Genomic DNA, 16,413 nt, shown 5'->3' with positions numbered 1-16,413 from the left:
CAGGGACCGCGGGTCGAAAGCGACCGCTGCACCGTTTTGGCGCGAAATTGCAATTTATTCAATCAGAAATGAAATTGTGTTACGATCGGGCTGCCACTCCGTTACAGACAGCTTAGATGTAGATTAGTCCATTACACTTTCGCTGCTGTAATCGACCGTTCTCCCGCGCAGCAAAGGGACGAAAGGCGACTTGGCCACTCTATCTAGTGCAAGCTCAAACAGAAACGCGGTGTGCACTCATTTTCTTCATCCTCATCTTCATATATAATCAAGGTCATACTCCACCACTTTTTTCTCGCTCATTCTTCTGCTGAACTATTTTCCTCCGCTTCTTTGCTTATCCTGTCGTGTCTTTGGCAGTATCCGTTGTTCCGGAACATCAATTGTCGTCTTCTCCTTCCTTCCCCTCTGTCCCTCTCATCGATCTCCTCCTCCTTGTTATTGCCATCATCGTCGTTTTCCCCTTTCTGTCGTCCTATTACCAGCAACATTTTGAACCCTTGCGTAATTCTATCCTTTGGAGACTCGATCACACTCGATACAAGGTAACGAGAAGCTCCTTTGGAGAGCCTCAGACACTCAAGGGATTGACGAGCACAATGCATCCTTTTTTTTTTCGTCCCTCTCTCTCTTTGGACCTTACACGCACCGTTACAATGTACTAATGTTGAGGAAGAAGTGAGAAAGAGAAAATGTGAGAATAAGAAACTATAGGTTAGCACACTGCTCATCTATTTTCTATTGCAAGGGTAACCAATCTGATCCAATTGCTTGTCTGTTTGGCATCCGCTTCGTCGGTAGACAATCCCATTCCTCTTTGTTAAACAAAAAGCACACGACCAATCGAGGAATATGTCTATTTTCCCTCTTCTTTTTTTGGCGAATAATAGAAACGAGGATCTGATTAGCTTCTTCCAGTCAGCCAATGTGCCCAAAAATAGTTTGTCCGCGAAGATCCTTTACCCCAGCAATGTACCTTTTTTGGCTTTCACATAAATTCTGCTCCTTCTTGAACACAAGCTGGTTTTTTTTTCTTTCATTTCGACACTTTTTTTGCATATAATTTGAAGTACTTTCCTGCACGTCCTTGTCCATTCATTCCGCCTATCCTTTTTCGTCCGTCTTCTGGCTCTCTCTCACTCTTTTTCTTGTTGCTTTGGAGATAACGACCCTTTTCCGCGTTTTCGGGCTACATCTTGGCTGCCTGTTTTCCTGGTTTCCTGGTTTTTTCTTTCCTTCATTCTTTCTTTCTTTGGTCCTTTCTTCTCTTTGTTTGTTTGAAAACTTTTTTGTTTCTTTGTTTATTACCCTTCTCATTCTGTTCCGCGCCAACATTGCCTCCCTTCGACATTTCTCATTGCTTTTCTCTCTCTATCTCTCTCTCTCTCTCTCTCTCTCTCTCTCTCTCTCTCTCTCTCTCTCTCTCTCTCTCTCTCTCTCTCTCTCTCTCTCTCTCTCTCTCTCTCTCTCTCTCTCTCTCTCTCTCTCTCTCTCTCTCTCTCTCTCTCTCTCTCTCTCTCTCTCTCTCTCTCTCTCTCTCTCTCTTTCATACTCCATCTAACGTTTATTTTCCTCCTCTCATTTCCTTTTACTGCCTTGCCTATTCCATCGACACGCAGTTCCTAAAATATGGCACGATCTACCAGCATCGTCGCCTATCCCCACACTCAGACTCAGACTCAGACTCAGGTACCGATGATCCGGCACGAGTCCCAGCTTCGAAAACAAGCCCTCTCGACCTATGGCCCACAGGGTGTACTGGATCTGGCCTTATTAGGCGCGATTCTCGGGAATAACATTCGAGAAATTGGACGGTACAGGGTCACCTGCGATGGACAGCTCGTTCAGGGTCGATTCTCGATCTACGAACTCGTCCATTTCGGAACACTTGCTGTTACGGGCCGACAACGCGAACCCAAATCCCAGCGAAAGCAAAAGCGTGAGGGACAGAACAAGGCTGGTCCTTGTTTAGTGCCTGAAGTGTCTACAGTGTCCGAAAATCAATGCAGCAGCGCTGCTCCAAGGATCTACCCAGCTATGCTAGCAAATTTGTTTCCGACATTGGTGTTCAAGGCGCTGCGACAAAAATCGATTCGACCATCAAAGTTCCAGTACGACGATTCAGCATGCGGTACTCCTATGTCCTCTATCTTCCCCTTCGAGAGCGATGGAAACCCCTCCGCAACCCCAGCTGAATCCACTTCTCCACCAGCGGCAGCAGTGTCCGCAGATACCACCACGACCACGACTGACTCTTTGCTGATCTCCGACGAATCCACACTTTCAGGCCTTGTCCAGCAACGCCTACACCGCGCTAAGGACTTGCCTCTGCCTCAGGAGCTGTGCTTTCTAGGCGCAGCCAGTCTACCACTGCCACCGGTGTTGCGGGCGATGCACATTGCTTGGACCATGGATTTTCTTAGTACTCGTGCGACCACTCCCCGTCGTCAGCGCAGGCAGCTGAAGATGAACCTGGGTGGGCAGCCGACCGGAGGGTTGGAGTTCCGACCGGACGTGTATGCTTACCAGATGCGCGTTGCTCGGTTGGCCCGAGCACAGAAGCACAACAAAGCTACTACGGCTCAAATCAATGGCAGCAGCGGCAGCGGTGGCAGTATATCGGAGAGCGCATCCATCCGTCGCGGTCCGTCGTCTATGTCGATTCCTGAAGAGAACGAAGACGAAGATGAACACAGCAATGGGACGGATATGCCTGCTAAGACCAACAACAATCAATCGCCATCTACTTCCACAACAACCACTACCACTACCACCACTACAACCCCAAACAAAACCACGACCGCCCCCGAAAGTGCCACCCCCTCGTCTGTAGATCCCTCGACCTCGACCTCCAAATCCGTTCGACAGGACAAACGCATGATGCAACAGCTTCTCTCGCTCGAGAACAAGGTCCCGAGGGCTGTGCGTCAATGGGCCGCGGCTGCTCGGTCTTGCTTTGCGGAAGAACTTCTCCTGGAAGATCGTAAGGCTCAAGAATGGGTTGACCGTCAACGGGTCCAGGTTATTCCCGGATACAGCTATCATCGTCTGACTTCTTCGGGCTCAGCTCATCGGCGTCCTACGCTGTCTCCTATCTCGACAGCATTGGCCAACGCATTCGCGACCTCTCCGCAACTGCAGCATTTCAGCCATCGCGGCGCTTCCAGTCCTCGCGGCGCTTCCAGTCCTCGTTCAGCATCAATGAAAAACCTTCTTGTCCCCCCATCTCCTCACCCTCCGCTTTTGAGCACCTGTACAGCCTTCTCCGAGGGCGTCCATTCGGCGAGCAACCCCAAAGGAACTAAACCTAGAGCTGGAAGCGCTCCGGCAGCAGCAGCAGCATCGTCACCATTACCATCACCATCACCACCAGTGGCACCACTATCACCTCCGTTTGCCCCCTTATCTGTACCTGTTGCGCTTCATCAAGGCTTTAACAGCGTTTGTAGCAACCAGCTGGCCAAGACATGCTCAAGGCCTACCAGTGCAACCTTGGCCAACCGCTTAGGCACCAGTCAGCAGATGTTGAGTATGCATCTCTGGCTCAGTCTACTGGTCTCTCCCTTGAGTCCTGAGCATATGGTCCAAGATCAATTTGGGTTCTTGGACTCTTGAATACAAAGGCAATCCCAAAATCGACAATGCGATAGAACGCTGTAGAAAACAACCCAATCTCTCACGTTCGAATATTCAAATAAAACGACACATGTACAGGCATAGCAAGCTTATAGCGTAAGCTTCTTTTTCTTTTTTTTTTCTTTCTTTCTTTTGGCGCTCGAACAAAAAAAAGAGAGGCGCGACCCTCATGTCTTTTTATTGGGTCCCCGATATTGATGGCAACTCAGTTTTGTCCATCAGAGATTTTACTCCCAGAGGCTTTTTTCTCAAGACTTGTCGCCACACACTCATGCCGGGTAGGGAGGATTGGGTGGGCCCTTCCGGGGCGCAAACGCATGTCTGAATCGAGATTTCCGGTCTCCATCATACGGATACACATCATCCGGGGCGTGCCGCGCAGCGAAGTGGTGGGGTGAACCGTGTGGTGGTACTGGGCTACGCGGATCCGAACCGAAGTTCACCATTCGTATAGGGGCCTCATGCGGCTCGCCAGTGTTGGGAATATGCCGAACAAAGTGTGGCCGAGGACCCTGATTTGCTCCTGGATGACTGCTGTTCAGATCGAGGTAAAACGGATCTTGCATTCCTGAGCGACCTCCACCTCCGTGCGCGTTCACAGCCTCTCTATCCACGAGCGAGAACAGGCGCCGGTCCTCTTGATTGGCAGGCAATGATGTCGGGGACCCATAGCGACTAAAATCCTGTGGATCCCAGCGATTGGCAGGTTGCTCCCAACGATTCTGAGGACGGAATCGGAACCTTTGCATCACTCCGGTACCCGGTATTGGGTCCTTAGGTCTCTTTGCACGCTGCATGCCGCTTGGGCTGAACCCTGGCAGAAAGCGTGGTTGGTGAACCTTGTCATTATTGTGTGGTGAGGGTCGTGCTACGCCTCGGGTTTGGTTTGGGGAATGAGGGCGAGAGACGGGTTCAGTGGCGGGTCGGGTGGAAGATGGCTCGCGCTCGGTATTATCGGGGTTCTGGTATTGGTACTGGTCTAGATCCATGTCTCTGGCTAAACCCCCTTCGCCTGTGTGGTTGGTGTAGATAACCTTGTTCTGCATCTCCCGGTCTAACACCCGCCGTTTCCTGCGCCTCTCGTCATTTAGGCGATCGATCATGTACTGCTGGTTACGGCCATTTTTCTGTCGATGAGAATATTCTTCGCCGTCAGAGCTGTACTGCCGAGACAATCCTGGCCGATCACGAGATGGAGTAGTATCATCGGGCGGGTTGCGACGAGAATTACTGGGACCCAATTCTGGATACAAGAATCCAAGATCGACGGCGATTTCCTTGCGGCTAAGTCCTTTTGGTTTTTTTAGTTGAGGAATCTGCAGCTGCGGAGTCGGCCTGCAGATCTCACAATCACTGCAATCTGATCCTGAGCTGGTGTACGAGTCGTAGCTGGAGCAGCTTTCGCCGCAAGAATCGTATTCGGCGGCATCTACGGTCCGAACATAGGTCAAGCGTCGCATAGGTGGTTTTCCTTCTGCTATCCTGCTCTGTGCCAATTCCTGCCTGATTCGGTTCATCCGCTTCTGCACCAGCTCTATGATGTTTCTTCGTGCTGCATCCTTGTCGACCTGCAATGACATGAGGGAAAGATGAGTCAGGTTGGTGCAGTAATTATCATGTGTATAATGCAATGGCTGGACCCTGTTCATAAACATACGCGGTATTGATCGTGCGCTGCTTTGCACACAGCCTGAAAGTTGATATCCCACATTCGCTGGACGTAGTCCTTTTGAGCCTTCATAACCCTGGCTCGTGCCTCTCGTCTGTTCTCGATCGCCTTAAGCTCTGCCAAAAGGTCGGGATGGGTTCCAGCATTGATCTGGGCCTCTTCTGCGTCCAGTTGGGCACTCAACTTGATCGCCATACTGTAGACCGAGGAAAATCGAAATAGTCGATCAAAGGGGTTATTACTTGGTCAGGTATAGAATTCTCAAGAGTGAGGAGACAGGTGTTCGTTTGCAAGTCTACTGACCTTTGTTTGACCGCCTTGTATTCTGCAGAGGTGTCCATCAGTTCCCGCTTTCCTCTCCGGTGCTTTCTCTTTAGTTCCCTTGTGAGCTCGTCATCCTCGGTGCTGCTTTCATCGGGTGCTGATAATGTCTCTGCCTCATTGAAATTTAGTTCCTCGATATCTGATCAGCGTCCAGATTGCCAAAGGAAGAGTAGAGAAAGGGTGATCGTTAGCAAGACATGTCAATTGGTGACAAAAGTAAGGAAAATCGAGCACATGGACAGACTCTTACCTCCAAACGTATGTCTGATTAGCTCGTAATCCTGCGCATCCACCATGTCTGGGTGCAAACCCTCTGATTCCACAATGCCTCGACGAAAAAGCCGCGTGAGCGCCTCTGCTGCATTGGTATTGGCTTGTAGTAGCTGCTGCTCCTCGGTATATTCGTCCATGATGTGATCTACGCCTAGCCCGGTACTGTCTACGGCCAAATGGGCCGCAACACTCGGCATCAGTCTACTGGACCTCAATCGTCTCCTGAAGGGCGCCGAGGTGGTCTTTGGCTGCTTTTCTTTCGTGGATTCCCTTTCCTGGTGATCGTCGTCCGATTCTGCGTCACCATCCCCGTTCTCTGACTCGCTGGAGACTTCCTCGATCTCGCGGTCTCCGTTAGAATGATTGGACTCTGCACGATCTCTCGACTGCTCGAGTGCTTCGCTGCTGCCGTTTCTACTGCTGTTATCGTTGCTGTGCCTTGAAAAGTAGTCGGTCTCCTTGGGTGCACTAGCCGATTGTTGCCTAGTCTGTCGCTGAGCGCTAGATGCTCTCGTGACAGGCTGTGAAGTCGAAGACAAGTCTTCCTTGTCAATGTCTATTAGCATATCTTTATCCTTGTCCTTGTTCTTGGCGGATGGTGATGACGGTGGCGGCGATTGCGCATCATGCTCCGCAGACGATGATCCAGATGCTGGAGGCGTTGTAGGCTCTGTAGATGCTTCTCTGGTCTTTGGAGGTCTCCCGCGGCCCTTTCTCGGCTTGTCTGGATCCTCCAATGGAGCTGGCACGGGTTCCTTGCGTGGGCGTCCTGGTCGAGAGTGTTGGATTATTGGCTGTGATGTTTTCCGTGCAGCTGTTGGGGAGCTTGGTTGTGGGGACGTCGCCTGTTGAGTCTGTTGTTGCTGGGCTCTTGTGCCTGACCTGGCAGAGTCGGGGTTGGACTGTGAGCTGATGGCGGCGGCGGCGGCGGCGGCGGAGGCGATGCGCGTCCGCATGCTGTTGCGACGCGGCTGTACGGGAGGGGTGGCTGGCATGGTGGTTCTATCTGTGGAGCGGACGAGAGGGGTGAGAGAGGTGAGCGACGGAGGTCGGGGAAGAGAAGGAGTGAAGACGAGAGAGAATGGGGCGGTACCTTTGTTTGGTCATGAACCAGATCCACAGCCAGTCCGTGTGTGTTTTGGTTGATGGGAGTGTGGTAGGAGTGGTAGGGACAATAGCGGCGGTAACAGTGGTTGCTCAGGAGGGAGAGGGTAATGACGCGTAGAGTGGCATGCGGAGGTGTCTTTAAGCGGCTGCAGGGACAGAGGGTCTCTTGCAGGAAGAGGGGCGGAGGGAGGGAAGGAGGGAAGGAGGGAAGGAGAGAAGGAGAGAAGAAGAGGACGGGAGGGTATAGGTGGGTGTGAGTGGGGATCGAGATGGGGGATGTGGATGGGTTGATGGGTTGATGCGAAGAGGCCGATGGAATGGATGGGATGGGACGGATGGGACGGATGGGATGGATGGATGGATGGATGGATGGATGGATGGATGGATGGATGAATGGATGGAATGGGAGAGGGAAAAGGAAAAGGGGGAGCAGGAAGGGAACGAAGGAAAAGGAGGACAAAAGAACGCAGACTGGTAAACAAACAACAATGTCCTTTCTGCTCACGCAGTGACTACAGGCACCCCACGCGCGTCCCTGATACGCACTCCACACGGCGCACCCAGGCACCGCATCCGCCGGGGCCAAGGTCGTCTTCAACATCCGCACCCAGACCCCCCTCCGCCAATGCTGCACGCGCCTGCTTCTTCGCTATATCCCAAGCACTGCTGCAGCCACCCCTGCCCTGCCCTGCGCCCATTGCCTCCCTCCCTCCATAGCACTGCAGCAGACATGCCAATTATAACCATCTGCCCTCTCCTCCTTTCTCTTTCTCTCTTTTTTCTCTTTTTCTCTCTTTTTCTCTCTTTTTTTTTTTCTTTTTTTTGTTCTTCAGTTAACAAACTCCATGGATCCCGATGGGCACAGCAACATTGCACGCATTACCAAATGCTCAGCAATGGTTCTCACGAAGCACTGCTGCAGTGGCACAATGCAGCAAAGAACTGAGCCGCATCAATCGTGCAGGGCCACACCATGTAGTCTACGCTCGGCGGTTTTTATTATTCTTCCCTTAGTCTCTACTTTTTTTGGTAACACACTCCCACGCAACTCGATGACCTCTTTGAAGTACGAAATGAATGCATAACTGTTGTTGCACAGCACCGCACTGCATTCGTTGTCCTGAATGAACAGAAAAGGGGGGAGAAAAGTTGAGGTGACCAATCCTCTATCGATTGCCTCCTTATAGTGGAGAACACAGCTCCTGCCTGGCTTGCTTCTTCATGCATCGCGAATCCCGAAGCAAAGCAGGGTTTGTAGTGGGAGGGGGATAAAATGTGTAACTGGTCGAGATTGGTCCCACAGGAACCCAATGGATTGATAATCAAGCAATGCATTCGGCCTCATTCACGAAGCACGGGCACATGTACAGCACAGTTGATGTTGTTGATGTTGCTTTTTATATAAACGACACGAAACCCTTGCTCTCAAGGCTGATGAAACGACAGGGAAGGCCAAGGGAAGGCTAGGGAATGTGGATCTGGTCGGGTTCCAGGTGCATGTTACATGCTGCATGGTATGTATTTTTAGACGAACAATTACGGACTAAAATTGCGCTCCAGGTTACTTTTTACTCCCAGCAGCAAAGGGCAAAAGCACATTTGGAAGGGCTCGACGATCTGTCCATTTGTCCGATGGGGTTACTTGTGAGCCGGCATTGAGTCCAATCCACAGGCGTGCCTGCCCGTCCCTGCGACGTGTCGAACCCAGTGGGAGCCCACTTGTAAATAATGCAAGGTTAGCTCGTTCATTATTCTTTTTTGGCGCTTGTCCTTACTGCTAAGGGTCATTACTGTGATACCTGTATACAGGATGTATGTGTACAACAACGACATCTGCACGAGGAGCCGAAAGAGGAGAGTCTTTGACCGAATGAAGACTCGGTTCGATTGCTGTGGCTCAGGGTTCATCTCATTTGACAACCGGGATGACAGTGAAGATGCCATAGTTCCCTGAGGTCCTGAGGACTTTGATGGCGCCATCGAGAAAATTATATATCCGTCGGAGACAAAAGCTGGACGGGTCTGAAAATTGGGTCGATCTCCAGGGACACAAGCGGTATTAGGGATCGACATCTTGTGCTGGTGTCAGCAGGAAGGATCTGTATCCAGAAGATCACTGACAAACGGTGTGCTGTTCCTGAGACATTTAGTGGCAGGATGCGACATTGGCGGGAGCAGGGAGTAACGCCACTTCTTATCAAAGAAGGGGCAGCCAAGGGAGGAGGCTATACTGATATGGGGGCTGCTACCAGTATTCAGCTGCATAAAATAACAAAGGTGGGCTTCTGTAGCCAACCGGGCGTTTGTTTCTACAGATGAAAGAGGTGAAAGAGGCGCACCTCCGTTCAGGCGCGTTATCCTTTGGCGGCAAAGGGGGCTGTCTGCAGCGCCAGGTCGAGCCGGCCCGATCGCCCGCAGATGCCTCAACACGATTCTGCTGGACCCCGTACAGCGCTGTAGACGCCTGTACGTGTTTCCCCCCCCCCTGCGTCTGACTGAAACGAAACCTGGTTATTTTTACGACAAAGTAGAGACATACACACCCTATGCCTTAAAATATCTTGCCCCACCCTGCCTTACTGCCTTGCTGCTATTCCTTGCCGTGTCTCCTGTTTTCCTGTGTTTTCCTGTGTTTCCCTCAGTGCCGCCACGCCACTCGTCTAGTCTCCGCCGCAGCAGCATGACACAAATAACACACGCAATCTAATTCGTACTGACGAAACGGTACACAAACAAGAAATAAGAACAGGTTACATCCCTGGGGTAGAACGAGAAGAAGAGGGCGGGGTCGGTGAGCGTTGGTCGGTATGTAGTACGCTGGTCATCTACTCTCCACATACGACATACGACATTCGACATACGATATACAGCCATGCGTTCTGCCTGTATAGTCGTGAAGGGAGCCATGCGAGACAGTTGAGGCAGGCCGGTTACCTGGGGACATGAGCACAAGTTGGATATCGATGGAGGTCGATCGAGAGACAAAGGACTGTGCTCGCTCCTTTTGGCCCTCCCTCGCAAGCTGCAACGGTCCACAAGGGGGAGGAGACAAATGCGAACGAGGATGGGGAACGAGGAATCGGCTCAGTTGGCGTTCGTTCACACGACTTTCTTGCGCTGGCGTTCCCTCGCATGGTTGGATGGAATAATGAATTCGATATGTGGATGCGTATGGGGAGGGGGAGGGGGGAGTCCGGTTGATGTGGGTCACAGCCACAGCCGCCTTTGCCTCAGGCGAGGTTGGTTTTCCCGTTCCCATTGCAGCACCCTTCAGCCCCCCCTCCTCCCTTTTCTTCCCTCCCCCTCCCCTCCCCCTCCTTCTCTTCCTCTTTATTTCTCTTCTCTCGCTTCGCCATCATCTCTTCTGTCTGATCTCTCCTTCTCTAATCCCTCATTCTCCAATCCCTCATCGCACTCCCCCATCGCCCATCCCGCCCTGCACACCCCACGCCCATCTCCCCGCCTCACCCCCCGCGCTCCACACGGACCTGACCCGCCACTCCACCGCCCTCTTTCCTCTGTCCTGCTCTTCGTATCCCTCGTCCGACGTGTCGATCGACGTCCTTCCCTGTGGCCTCAATCGCCTGGGTTATACCTTTTCCTTCCTTTATTATTATTATTTTCATTATTATTACCATTATTATTACTATTACTATTACCGTTGCCATTACTATTGCTCGTTCTATTCTGCTGAAAAAGAGAAGAGGGTCTTTATTCTTCCCGTTTATTTTATTTTTTATCTTTCATTTTTTATTTTTATTACCTGCGTTGTGCTGTGTTTCTGTTCCTCTGTATCATCTCTTCCCCTTCTCTCTCTCTCTCTCTCTCTCTTTCTTTCTTTCTTTCCAATTTTTACCCTTGGCTTTAACATGGCCTCAGACACACATCCAGAGGGCGGTGACCACCATCACCACCACCGCCACCACCCGTCGTCGTCGCAAGGGACAGACCCAAGGAACACCGATGCTACAGCTACAACTACAACTGCTCACACGAAGCGGCCTATCCAAAGCACAAGCACAAGCACAGGCACGGGCACCAACACAGCTACCGCGAACAACGTATGTAATCGGCTTTCCCTTTCCTCTCTTTTTCTCTTTTTGGCCGTTTTTTTTTTTGTTTTTTTTCTTTGTGGAGTGGAGTGGACTGGAGTGGACTGGACTGGATTGGACTGGATTGGATTGGATTGAACAGTGAAGCTGCAGAATGGGACATGGGGCTAAGCAAGCAAAGTCGAGTAGTCGGGAAGAAAAAAAGCTGTCGGCCCTGCTGGAAAACAAGATTGTCATGCATTCACCCATCCAGCTGCGCTTTCTTTTTTTTCCCCTCTCAGTCGGCCCTGGCTCGCTTCTTATCCCCCTCCGCAAATGCTCAACAATAACAGATACGCCGCTGTTGGCTGTTGTCAACAAGGAGGGACTGAGGGAAGAAGGGAGTTCATTACACCGCACCATCTTATTTTAATTTATTCTTGATCTTGAGCATGGAAGCGAGGGAGGCTGACCGGAACCACGGTCCAATGTAAACCAAAGCGGCCAAAACACACCGAACACCCATGGCGAAGACCAAAGAAACGAAAGGGCGAAGGGCGAAAGTCAAAGGATTTTTTTTTGCTTTTTTGTGTCTTTACGTCAGCCAGGAACTTATCCTTCCGGATTCCAACGCCCATTTGCTACTCCATCCCCCAGCGAAAAGCTCACCTGAAAATGCTGTTGTTGATGTCGATATTCATGTTCATGCAAGGGCGCTGCTGTTAGCATCGAGGCCATTGATATGATTTGATCCCAAAGAAGATAACGCCCTCTTTTTTATCCATCCCATTGACTATTTGACTATTTGATATACTAAACTATGTATATATGTGTGGTTGCTCTCTGTCTCTCTCACCCTCTTTTTTCTTAGCTTGAGGCACCGAACCACGAATTCATTCTCCCGCACCAGGTTCTTGTCACGAGTCCGCTGATGAGCGAGGCCTCCCTCGCAGACGACCAACAACAGCATGTATCCTCATCATCCACAACATCAGCCCCAGCACACTCAGGAGCATCAGCAACAGGCAAGTCCGAATCTATGGACAGCATCGAGTATAGCCACAACCAATACAGCAGTGGGCACTACACAAACAGCCACAGCAATGGTCATCCGAGCAAGACAAGCAGCAGCAGTAGCCTCAGCTTCAGGTTCGTAAATTCTGTTCGGTGAATAATCTTCCGTATACATGCATTTCAACAACATGGCGGTATTTTTTTTTTTTTACTTTGAGCTTCTTTTGTACTTTGATGGAAGGCCTTGGCAAGGAAGAGGAGGAACAGCAGCAGTATCCTTTGGTCTTTCTGGCTTAGCATGCGCAACGATGCTAGTGTGGGATGAATTTATTTGAGTTTGTCTTTTTTCATGGACCATCCTGCGCATTGGACCAAATTTAAAAATGCATACAGCCCTCGCCGCTACCCAGCCCATTGTGTCATCCACAACGCCCCTAGTAGGGATCAGCAACATGAAGCAGACAGTATCAAACGGCAAATATTTGTTATTGTTGTTGTTGTTATTGTTGCTGTTGCTGTTGCTGTTGTCGCTCATGTCGATGTTGATGCTGTCTTCGTTTGTGTTCGGGAAGACCAGAGTTGGCTCTTTCTTTTTGGTATCACTTCTGGGCAAATGGGCCATTAGGACTGACGCCAAAGCAACCGATCTGTTGCCCTCTGCTTATCCCTCTTTCTTTTCTTTTTCATAGGGGCCCGCTGCAGTCATCGGTTGCTACGCTCTCATCGGGACAGTACCAACTCACAGTCGCAACATTTCATAAGCGGAATCAGGACACAAACTCCTTCAGGACAGGACAGCAGTTCTTGATCAAGCTAGATCTGAAATCGGTCTCTAATGAGCCCTTCAAAACCCCAATGTCCCTCATTCTACCTCGAAAAATGATCCAGGGCCACCAAAAGGCAAGGCAGGCCGACTCTACAACAGCAGCAGTAGCCTCAGCAGCCAATACAACTACAGACTCGGCTTCCACAGGAGCATCCCTGAACCAGGATCTTCAATCGAACCAGTCGCAGGATGTACGCTCTCCCTTGACAGGCGACCCAGAGAGTCATTTTTATCTCGAGGTCACTGTCCATCTCGCAAGCTCAGAAGCCATTGTACAGGCGTGTCCAGAATGCTGCCACAAGGTGAGGCAGAAAACGTGTTCATGCGTTGCCAACAGTCGAAGCAAGACTGTCAACATTTCTCGATCATTAGAGGACTTACGCGAGAATATTCCATTTGATTTTTTATCTTAGGTCGAGGGTAAAGTACGCAAGCCGTCCAACGGACCAGGCGCGCCGTTGAAGGCTGGGGCTAATGACAATGTGGATCCGGGTCAGATCCTTCAATTCTGCGTGGCTGATCACGTCGTCGACTTTACGCATGGAACATCGACTGTCATGGCTAAGGTCCTATGCTCTTCAACACATCACGACAAGAGAGGAAACAACGACCGTTACTTGTAAGTTTACAGTAGCAGGACGATGAGCCAGTGAAGTTAGAACTCAAAGGAGAAGGAAGACTAATGTATTCGGTCTTTCGGTTCTTTCTTCAACTATGGTATCTTAGTTTCAAGTTCAGTCTGATGCAGTATTTGAACGGCCAAAAGATCCACGTTGGATCATGTAGAACCAAAGATATTCTGTTCACTGGAAACCACAAAAACAAGAGCATGGCATCCTTCAGCGAGGACAAGGCCGAAGCCAAGCCTCGAACCAATCGTGCTGAAGAAGAATTAGGAGTCAGTGCGCCTCCAGCCATGGTCATGGGACAATCGTTCTATTCAGAGGAGCCAGACTCTATACCCGACGAACCACTCGACAAATATGGCCATGCGCAACCCTACAACGCAGGGACTCGCCCACAGCACGCGTCTCAGCATCCGTCCTACTCATCCCACAGTAATAGCCCACGGCATTATACCGCAGACCATCTCCCAAGGATTTATGAACCACCGTCCACGGGCGTTGAGGCTGTTCGTCAGAGACATCATACATTGGACAAGGAGCCCTACAGTAGCCAGGAAAGTCGGTCTCCGTTGATGGGCCACGGACCTGGACCGACATACAAGGGACCTAGTCAGGGACATGCCGCATCTATGGCGGAACCTAGACTGGGTCCGCATACTGGATACGCACCTGTAAAAGCAAAGTCGTGGAACGACAGCTTCATGGCACCCAAGATCAGCAGGATTATTCCGGATGCTGGCGATATGTTAGGAGGCACTGAGATTACTGTTTTTGGCTCTGGGTTCCGAAGTACGAATCGATAGGCATGCATGAACGACTCTTTTCTATTTCTTATACGGTAGAAACTCACCATTTTTTTTTCTTGTTCTACAGCTGGATGGATTCCGTACTTTGATGCCTTACCAGCGACGAACGTTACGATCCTTCACTCGGATGTTTTGACGTGCCATGTCCCACCAAGGATCAACCCTGCAGTTGTCTTTGTTGGAATGCACACCAAACTTTCTCCCAGTTCTTCATTCACGAAAATGTCATCGGATGTCCAATTCTCGTATGTAGACAAAACTGCGCTGGTGTTGGCGGAGCTCGTTGCCGATATTGTCTACATGGGACACGAGAGTTATGACGATGAGCCACAGCCTCACCGATCTGGATCAGGATCTGCGTATTCATCGACGGATAATACGACCGAGCAGCGACTGGGTGGACTGGGAGATTTGCGGTCGAAAGCCACGAGAATTGTTCGCCGTGGAAGCACGCGCCGGGATTCATCCGACGTCTCGGGATCTCAGCGTTCTGGGTTGGGTGGGTCTCGACTGAACCCCATGGCAGAAAGCCCACGCCGACGATCGAGCCATAGTCCGATGTCTCATGACATGAGTCCCGAAGATGATGAGGAACTGGAGCGGATGGTGGCGGAGATGATGGCGAAGGGCTTGATGCAGTCCTTTACGCCGAGTGCGCAGACATGCAAGCAACTGGAGTCGGATATCATGAGCATTTTGAGGGACGCGGGCGATCTGCCCCATATCTCGCAGCCAAACCAACAGCGCCATACGATGTTGCATCTGGCGGTGGTGTTGGAGATGGATCAGTTGGTCGATTATTTGCTGAAGGAGCGCATCGAGGTCAACGCTGCAGATTGCAACGGGTTTACAGGTACGAAAAAAGGAACCAAGAGGCTGTTGCGGGCTGTAGTTCAACATTCTTGCTAAAAAAAAAAAAAGAGTTCCTTGGATAACTTTGTTCTAATTCCTCCCTTTTTTTTGCGGATATAATTGTAGCTCTGCACTATGCGGCATGGAAGGGCAATATGTCCATGTATGAGACGCTGGAAAACCATGAGGCATCCGTCGACATTCATAATGCGCACAACGCACTGCCTCGACATATGTTTGCCGAAGCTGCATGTACACCCCACGGGTTTGCGGCGATGTATCATCCCAAGGAAGGGCTCCCGGAGAGCCGTCCTGTTCTCGCGCCCCCATACCATGAGAACCTCAAGGATGGAATCCGTGACGCATACAGTCGGGCCAGGAAGGGAAGGGGCTCCAGCGGGAATATGTATGTCAAGTCCACATCCGATGATAATATGCAGCATAGTGATCCCAGCAGCGGTCATGGACATGGTAGCCATGAGCCTACGCTCACAGGTCCACGCCACATGGTCTCCTCACCTCCTCCGTCGCATCACAGCCCATTGCAACAGCATATCCGTCCAAGGCCAACATCACAATCGATGCATGCACATTCACAAGCGCACCATGGGGCCCAGACACGGTCACCCTCACCGCTACGTGAGTCTTACCCAAATCCTTACTCACATTCGTCGTCGAGTATGAGTGGCAGTGGTTCTGCAGGACCGAGACGGTATCTTCATCCGGTTGATGTTCAGCCAACACGGACGGGATCATTGCCATCAATTCGATTGGAACCAGATCATCGGGAGGGGTCATCGCTCCAGCATAGCCCTTCGTCTTATCACAGCTACCAGCATCACCATGCGCAGCGTTCGCCTTCGTCCTCGCCTCGTGCGAATGTCAATGGACCACGAACGACATCGCCGATGCATCACCCTCAGCACAGCAGGTACCCGTCTTCGCCTTCGCCGTATGATCACCCGACGAAATCACCGCAGCATTATGAGCATATGCAGGAGGAACGTCGATCCGATCGAATGCTGCCTTCGTTCGGATTGAATCTGCCAGTGCCGTATACGTATCAGGAGGATCCGAGCCGTAGTCCTGCGGGGTCGGGAGCGGAGGGGAATGAGGCGGTAGCGAGACATGGAGGTGTTCAACAGCAGCAACAGCAACAGCAACAACAACAGCAGCAGGTTGGGGCGGGACAGAAGCGATCAGGGTCTTACCACACGTCTTCACATGATGGACCGGCGAGCAAGACGGC

General features: G+C 51.0%; 6 protein-coding genes across 6 annotated transcripts; 3 read left to right on the top strand and 3 right to left on the bottom strand.

Moving 5' to 3' along the window:
• Positions 1-231: 231 nt before the first annotated feature.
• BC939DRAFT_439629 (uncharacterized protein) lies at positions 232-966 on the bottom strand. Its single transcript, XM_051553987.1, has 2 exons — positions 891-966; positions 232-749 (listed from the first exon to the last, which is right to left on the bottom strand). Exon 2 carries the CDS (start codon positions 729-731, stop codon positions 300-302), a length of 432 nt encoding a protein of 143 aa, XP_051416314.1. The 5' UTR covers positions 732-749; positions 891-966; the 3' UTR covers positions 232-299.
• Position 967: 1 nt separating this feature from the next.
• On the bottom strand, positions 968-1,417 carry BC939DRAFT_439628 (uncharacterized protein). The gene has a single exon (XM_051553986.1). The coding sequence runs from the start codon at positions 1,333-1,335 to the stop codon at positions 1,105-1,107; it is 231 nt and encodes a 76-aa protein (XP_051416313.1). The 5' UTR covers positions 1,336-1,417; the 3' UTR covers positions 968-1,104.
• Positions 1,418-1,522: 105 nt separating this feature from the next.
• Positions 1,523-3,757, top strand: BC939DRAFT_439626 (uncharacterized protein). The gene has a single exon (XM_051553985.1). It carries the CDS (start codon positions 1,630-1,632, stop codon positions 3,613-3,615), a length of 1,986 nt encoding a protein of 661 aa, XP_051416312.1. The 5' UTR covers positions 1,523-1,629; the 3' UTR covers positions 3,616-3,757.
• On the bottom strand, positions 3,740-7,380 carry BC939DRAFT_439624 (uncharacterized protein). Its single transcript, XM_051553984.1, has 5 exons — positions 6,996-7,380; positions 5,880-6,908; positions 5,609-5,768; positions 5,294-5,501; positions 3,740-5,204 (listed from the first exon to the last, which is right to left on the bottom strand). The coding sequence occupies exons 2-5, from the start codon at positions 6,895-6,897 to the stop codon at positions 3,906-3,908; spliced, it is 2,685 nt and encodes an 894-aa protein (XP_051416311.1). The 5' UTR covers positions 6,898-6,908; positions 6,996-7,380; the 3' UTR covers positions 3,740-3,905.
• Positions 7,381-9,857: 2,477 nt separating this feature from the next.
• On the top strand, positions 9,858-11,624 carry BC939DRAFT_284927 (uncharacterized protein). Its single transcript, XM_051551238.1, has 2 exons — positions 9,858-11,070; positions 11,343-11,624. Exons 1-2 carry the CDS (start codon positions 10,210-10,212, stop codon positions 11,388-11,390), a joined length of 909 nt encoding a protein of 302 aa, XP_051416310.1. The 5' UTR covers positions 9,858-10,209; the 3' UTR covers positions 11,391-11,624.
• BC939DRAFT_284895 (uncharacterized protein) lies at positions 11,511-14,418 on the top strand. Its single transcript, XM_051551237.1, has 5 exons — positions 11,511-11,761; positions 11,912-12,189; positions 12,744-13,182; positions 13,294-13,499; positions 13,607-14,418. The coding sequence occupies exons 2-5, from the start codon at positions 11,972-11,974 to the stop codon at positions 14,307-14,309; spliced, it is 1,566 nt and encodes a 521-aa protein (XP_051416309.1). The 5' UTR covers positions 11,511-11,761; positions 11,912-11,971; the 3' UTR covers positions 14,310-14,418.
• Positions 14,419-16,413: the final 1,995 nt, after the last annotated feature.

This window comes from Gamsiella multidivaricata (assembly GCF_025024155.1).
Source record: "Gamsiella multidivaricata strain RSA 2152 chromosome Unknown BC939scaffold_7, whole genome shotgun sequence".
Lineage (NCBI taxonomy): Eukaryota > Fungi > Mortierellomycota > Mortierellomycetes > Mortierellales > Mortierellaceae > Gamsiella > Gamsiella multidivaricata.
This window is presented reverse-complemented; position numbering and strand designations above follow the sequence as displayed.